Source organism: Theobroma umbraticum, unplaced genomic scaffold (genome assembly GCF_002168275.2).
Source record: "Theobroma umbraticum cultivar Fairchild unplaced genomic scaffold, ASM216827v3 scaffold_34.0, whole genome shotgun sequence".
Taxonomy (NCBI): Eukaryota; Viridiplantae; Streptophyta; class Magnoliopsida; order Malvales; family Malvaceae; genus Theobroma; species Theobroma umbraticum.
This window is the reverse complement of record NW_018397275.1, coordinates 868906-876440: the sequence shown is the minus strand read 5'-3', so window position 1 is coordinate 876440 and position 7535 is coordinate 868906. Positions and strand designations below refer to the sequence as shown.

The 7535-nt window shown below is 32.0% G+C and overlaps 1 protein-coding gene across 1 annotated transcript in view; it reads left to right on the top strand.

The window, feature by feature from the left end:
• CENP-C (centromere protein C) overlaps positions 1-7271 on the top strand; it is an 11742-nt gene extending 4471 nt beyond the window's left edge. Inside the window, exons 8-11 of the mRNA XM_021443032.2 lie at positions 1307-1389; positions 2731-2812; positions 2899-3009; positions 6835-7271. Coding sequence (XP_021298707.1) covers positions 1307-1389; positions 2731-2812; positions 2899-3009; positions 6835-6965 — 407 coding nt within the window. The 3' untranslated portion in view covers positions 6966-7271. The remainder of the gene's footprint in view (positions 1-1306; positions 1390-2730; positions 2813-2898; positions 3010-6834) is intronic.
• Positions 7272-7535: the final 264 nt, after the last annotated feature.

The window sequence follows — 7535 nt, the reverse complement described above, 5'->3', positions numbered from 1 at the left end:
ATTAGAATTAAGTTTATAAAAAATTGTATCGATTGTATCATACGATATGCCCCCGTATTGTAAGATACATATCGTGTATTGTACGATCCTCTTTCAATACTTGACCAAATGTGATACAATTATAGATATGTATTGTTTTCTACTAGTATTGTGACGCATTGTATGATGTGATACGTCATTATACGTATCGCATATTGTACGATAATGATAACTATGTCTACGACTCTATTAAACATGTTTTAGCACTTTTTATTCCTCTTCAGTTGAATTGGTAGTTCTCTCTATCTCTGTCTCTCTTGGTGCTATCTGTTCGAATAAACTTTAAGTCACCCGTTGTAATGTGATAGCACTTTGTGATCTACCTGCAAAAGTTGAATCTGTGGTGGAAGGGGGAGTACTCTTACATTGTGAATTGTAGATAGCAGCATCATGCCAATATCTTATAATAGAACTAGTGAGCTGCCCAAATAGCATGTATTCCTCACTGACTTTCTGTGCTTAAAACTTACATTGAATGAATACTATAAATGCCCTTGATTAACTTCTGTTCACATGATAGTTGCTCATAATAATGCTGATGCCTCTAGAAAGTTATGCATTTCAGTTGACAGTCTGCAGTTAAGGCTTATTGCTTATGCTAAATTGCTAATGCATTAAAGGTCATAAGGTCTTACCAGTTGAATGTCCTAGAGGGTTACTTCCACAATAGGTCTTCATGTCACTGTTGCAAGATGTAGAATTTAATGATCCTTGTCCTATTGCTTTACAAACTTTCATGCTGACCTTTTGGCAACTTCTTGGAACCCTTGCTTATTCTTGTTAAATGGGTCTTTTATTAAAATTCATGCTTTAGCTTGTATAGCTAGTGAAGATTAACTCCTTTGTACCCTTGAATACTCAAATAACATCAAAGATACAAATTCATATTGTATATACCCATTTAGCTAATCATTTCAACATATGTGGCTCATGGTTGGCTGTATTTGTTATAAATCAGAAAAGAAATTTCATGTTATAGGCCTAAGAAAATTCAGGCAGTAATTTTCTGCTTTTGAAGTATAACAAAAATATGAGGTAATCTTTGACCTGCTATTATGCTTTAAATAGATTATCATTGAAATATCATTTCTAAATTTGTTATGATTGGATTTGAAATGTGACATACCTACATAATAAATTATAACTTTCGGCTTTCCGTTGCCTTGGACCTGGCGCATCATGAACCAGATTTACCTCAAGTCATTATTGTGCTTTTGATGGTTCAATTTATTAGTTTTCTTTGTGTACATTTCCCTTCCCCTAACAGATGAATCTAATCCTGCTATGGTTGAGGGCTGCACAATGGATGGATCTCTGAAAACAGCAGAAAGTGGTCAAGAGCTGCATGAGGTTTGTACTTTCCATGATTATTTATCTTCGTGCTTAATTTTTTCCATTTAGTATGGCAGTCAGCATTCATGATTAGGGAGTTCTGTAGTGCTTTTCTGGGCTTATATATAGAAGCTATACTATTAGCTCTATGTTTTCCAAACATTGATTTTTTTTTTCTCTGGTTTGGCTTAATTTTCCCAAACTTGCATTTTCTGGTCTACACTCTCTCTCAATGCAGCAAGAGCTCATATAACATATTATTGATATCAACTCAAAAGGTTTTCTGTTAGTTAATAATCTTGTAGAATTTTGCACCACAAAGGTTGATTTTATGGCAATGAAATAGGACTGCTCCTCAAAGCATAGAATCTGTGGTTTTTCTGTTCTGTTTGGACATATATATTACAAAGGTATGCTTGCCACGTTTTATTATGTAAAACAGTGATTGCAAATAATAACAATTCACCCCCCACCATCATTTTCAACAAGTAACTTAGCTACTAGGTAACTGAAGGGAATAAGGGACTGCAACAGGGGAGATACATGTGGCTAGTGCATTTCACCTCAACTATCGTGGAATAGTTTTTATTGTCTTTCCTACCACTGCTTCTTTACCCCATATATTGGAAATGTGTTGAATTCAGTTGCCTGTCATTAGTTCATGATATAATAATCAAAATTGACAGTTGACATGTTCTTAGCTATATTTACGAGTTGAGAAAGAGTTTGGTCTACTATATTTTTTAAGAATTATCTTTGCCTCAAATCATGCCAATCTAGAGTTAGGCTTATTATTCTAACTCCTTATGGTTTTGAAGAAAATAAATAAAACAATTGAAAATGTTTGAAACCACCATGGAGGAAATGGTGTTGCTTTTACTTTAATGTGAGAAAGGTAAAGCCTGAAACTTGATTTGTAAGTCCTGCATGCGAAACTTCACCTTCTAAAATCAAACAATGTGTCTGTAACTCTTTTTGAATCCAAGTGTATCTGGGTTACTGTGAAAATTTGCAATGTCTTCTAGGATATTGCATGTTACTGACTGCAATGGCTGATGGTGTCATTTTCAATAAAAAATGTTACAAGGTAGTGGATTAATGGTAGTTTCTAGTAGATGTTTGTATGACTTTGCATGCTTCAGTTACCGTCTGGAGTCCCTTCATATTTAATTAGTCTTATGTCTGTAAACATATGAATCAAGCCATTTTGCTATACATCACTATGTATTTTGGTGAACTAGTTTAGTTTTTAGTGAAGAAAAAGAAATAAGACTCATGCCTCTTTTTGGTTTACATTCCTTTTGAAAAATTGTCAAGTTTTTAATGTTCGTTTTTCTACTTTTTAATTTGTTTCTTTAGCAACACAACAAGGGCAAAACAAAACCATATCCACGCAATGAATGTAAGAGGAAAGCACTTTCTCGGAGACAAAGCCTTGCAGGTGTTACTAATACCAAGAACTCAACTTGCATCTTTGAAGTTCTTCAGTAATTCTGTTGGAATGACTTCGTGTATTTTACTTTGTAGGTTCTGGTACAACATACAATGCCGAAGGGAGGAGACGGAGCACTAGGATCAAGTCAAGACCTTTGGAATTCTGGAAAGGTGAAAGATTCTTATATGGACGCATACATTCAAGTGAGTACCTTCCCTTATGGTTTTTTTTTAATTATCATCCTATGTGAAGAATTAATTGTGCCATTATAAATAAAAAATTAACTGCTGTGCTTTTGGAAGAATTTAGAATTTCACCGAAATTATTCTTTGAAGTGTATATGTACGTCACGTGTAGTAATATATTATAATTTATTGATGACGAGTATGTCGGTTATAATTTGAGTTCAGCTCATTACTACTCTAGTTTGTACTCTACTATCTTACCTTGATTAAGTGAGCCCTTAATCTCAAATTAGTTTAGATCAGTGCCTGAATCTGGAACCATAATTTGTGAAAGGTATGGAGATAAAAGCTTGTCATATGAGTTCAGAAAATCTGATTTTTGGTATCCCCCAACCTGATGTCATTTCACATGAATTATTTATTTATTTCTATAGTAGTAACAATATTTAGCATACCTTATATGTTTAGTTTGGGATTTTATTGCAATAATATTGAGCAAAAGTGCAAAATATTTTTTTCCCTGCCGAAATAACTATGTTCTAGTGAAATAGTGTCAAATTTCAATCTTTTGCATCAATGATTTGTACAGCCTTGAAGATGTTTGAAGCCAAATATATGGTGCTCATGTAGATGACCCTCTTAATCCTTTTGTTTTTTAGTTATTATTATTATATCGGGTGCAAGACAGCACTGGGGCTCGAAGTTGAGATCTCTACCAGAAGCCCCATCCCCTTAGACCCAGTTTAGCGTTATGTGGGCCTTAAATCTTTGTTTCTGGCCTCAAACATAATGTCAAACAGGCCTATGTTTTCAACCGAAAAGTGCATTTGAGGCAAACGCTGTGAGGGGCTGCGGGTGAGAACTGAGTGCTAACAGTAATTGGGCCAGTCAGGCTATGCCCATGTGTTAGCTGCTTCTCCAATCACATGGTTGATCCCATTGCAGTCATAATACACCATAAAAAATTGCTTTGCGTCTCCAGCCAGTGGTGGGTTATAGGAAAAGCCAGTTATGCCCCTTTTCACAGTGAAACTGCCAAATTTGTCTTTCTTTCATAACTGACTGTAACCTGACCATCGAATTGCAACATCTTCCCCCATTACTGCACTCTAGACTTCTTGCAAGCTATGCTGCATTCTTTTGACCACCTAGATGTTACTCATATCTGTCGATTTACCACTTGAATACCTACAGCATGCTTGGTTTGGGGAATGGCTATTCCATTCTCCTATTTTTAATCCTCTTTTAACACCTTATTTAGTTAGAAGGAATGACTTCCTAGGAATGGCCATTCAGGGAGATAGGGAATATAGCCAACATCAAGACCTCTCTTGGTATTGGCTATTTCAAAAGGCAAGGAATAGAATTAAAAAAACTGGTGGATAAAAACACCTCTAATTTATTTTAAGAATTACCATACTATATAAAATACAATTTATTCATTTTTTAAATTTCTCTCTCTACGTGAATGCCTCTCTCTTTCTCTCACTTAATTAAAATAAATTTAAAATTAAAAGAAAAAAGAAAAAATAAAATGAATTTAAAATAAAAAGGTTTAAGTTTTAATTATAAAATATAAAAAGTTAATATTTAAGCTTAAATATTAAAATAAAATTTTAATTATAATTTTTTTATATTTTAATATTTTAAAATAAAGAATAAAATAAAGTAATAATATAAATGTTTTAATTATAAATTATTAATATTTTAAATGAATTATAAATTATTAATATTATGTGAATTAAAATAAATAAACATATTAAAATTTAAATAAAAATTTATTAATATTTATAATAAATTATTAAAATAATAAACATTTTAACTTAAAAATTAAATATTATAATAAAAAGAAGAGAAAATAAAAATGAAAAAAATTAAAATGAATTTAAAATAAAAAGTTTTAAGTTTTAATTATAAATTATAACTAGTTAATATTTTAAACATAAAAATTAAAGTAAAATTTAATTATACATTTTTACATTTTAATATTTTAAAATTAAAGAGTAAAATAAAATAATAAAACTTATTGTTTTAATTATATATTATTAATATTTTAAATGAAATACAAATTATTAATATTTTGTAAATTAAAATAAATAATCATATTAACATTTGAATAACAATTTATTAATATTTATAATAAATTATTAAAAAATAAATATTTTAATTTAAAAATTAGATATTATAATAATGGGTATTTTTATCATTTTTCACTTATTCTTTAGTTATTTCTACTATTCATGCCAACCAAACATTAGAATAATTCAGAATAGTAAATCTTGTCCTATTCTATACTCATGAACCAAACTACATAATAACTATTCATCTCTTTTTCTATTCTTACAAAATGGCTATTCCATTCCCATTCTATTCCCTCGTACCCGAACACAGAGTTAAGGGTTTAGATTCTGCCAATCTTATTTCTGTCTCTTATGTTTATTTTTCTTGTAAAAGATATAGTTAATATTTGTGTTTTATTACAAATATATGAGTTAGTATTCATCTTGTGACATTATTTAGAATTTTTTAAAAATATTAACTGCCTTATTTGATCGTACGACTGTATCCGAAAAGTAACTAATTTTTCTTGGTAGTCCTTTTTGACCATTTAATGTTCAGTAACTTCAAAAGTCAAACAAAAATGCATTTATTGATTGAATGATTCACTTTAAGTATAGCGTTTTAAGTTTATTGGTCATTTGATCTCCCTACATTGCAGCCACAATTTTTTATGAAAATCACTTCTAAATCATATTTCCACTGCAAATCTACCAAATTCGTGTTTCCACTGTTGCGTTACCAAATTTTTGTTGTAAGCTGGTCTTAAGCTTCAAGGGAATGATGAAGATTTATTAAATGTTTGCTGAGCTCCCTTTGTTTATGTTTTTCTTGGGTTTCTTTGGTAAAGGGTATGGATAGCTGTAGCACAATGTTCTCAGCTTAGCTTAGGATTTTGATGCAACCACTGAACTTGAAGTGGGGATGGTTTTTGTAATTGTTCAGTTCTTGATGATGCACAGGCCGGTTATTATATGTCAAAGGAAGTCTTTAGCAAATAGCATAAAGACTTCAGTTGGCATAAGGGTCGTAATATGCTTTAAAAATGAAAATTGTCAAATGAGGCTTGAAATTGTACTGCCTAATACTAAAGCAGGTGGGCACCTGCATTACCATTACTATGCAGTTGTGCTTCTGCCTTTGTACATGTCAATTTAACACTGCTCTTTTGATTTGATCTTATTCATTACAAAGCAAGTCCATCTCCTCTACATGGAATAAATGTTGGTATAATAAGGCCTCACTTTCTCTTATATTTTCCTTTTGCTTTTTCAAAATGTTTGATTAAAAATTAAGATAATTTTGAATAGTATAACATAGAGATAACTCTGGGAATTGGGTTTTAAATAAAAACAATTGCATTTTAGCATCACGTCCTTTCTGGATATTTGATCCCATCACAATACTATTATCATATTATGCCGAACACTCTGGTTTAAGATTGCTTTTCCATAGCTGTTTCTAGCACAGTTTTCAATTCTAGTTTTTCCACCATAGTTTTCACAACTGCAATACCTGACTAAGCAGACCCAACTACTAACAAAGATGTAAAATTCTGTATTTGAATTCTGAATTTATTCATAGGCAATAAAAATTGGTGTTATGAATTACAAAATACATTTAAAATGCTTGTATACCATTTATACAAACCATGAACTAGCAACATGTCTAGGATTCACAAGTGTAAGAGTGCAGGTCTTATATACCAAAGATGTCCATGCACATGAGACTTCTATTTGTGTGGTGGAATTTGCTTTTAATTTGTTTTTGTTTCTTTTTTGACAGGTTTGGCAACTGTAATTGGGATAAAGTACGAGTCTCCAGCGAAGCCTGATAGTAGAAACCCCACTCTCAAAGTAAAGTCTTTTGTAAGTGATGAGTACAAAGATCTGGTTGAACGGGCTGCCAGGTTTTGAGATGGTTGTGATTGTTGTTTATGGAGTGGGCACAATGTGCAGTGAGTGGAGCATCCTTTGATGATCTGAGCAATTGTTGCTTTTCTGGATTTATGCATGTTATGCATTCAATGTGTAGTAGGGATAGGGATAATCTTATTCCATGAGAATTTTATGATCATGGAGAGCTGAAGCTTGACATTTATGTGACTTAATAATGACTACATTTCCTATTTTTGTTTTGAATTTTTCTTTGTAGCATTGAGGTGGTCAATTGGGGCTTTGCTTCGTATGGAAGAGAGATCCAATTCTGACTTTATTTTCGCATCGCTACTTCTTTCTTTGATTCTTTCCTCAGAAACAGGTGAATTTAAATGGAACAATGTAGTGTACGTAGTTCATGACTTCATTCTTTTTGGGTACATGGCAGCGGAAACCGCTTAATCTACCACAGCTGTAGGCCTAGCAACACCAACTAAATCATCTTGAAGCAAAAAGGACAGCTCAGTTGGGGATTGTAGTTTAATAACTTCAAATTCTCCCAATTGCGCCTTCTTAGCAAGAAAGTCAGCACAGAAATTTGCTTCCCTA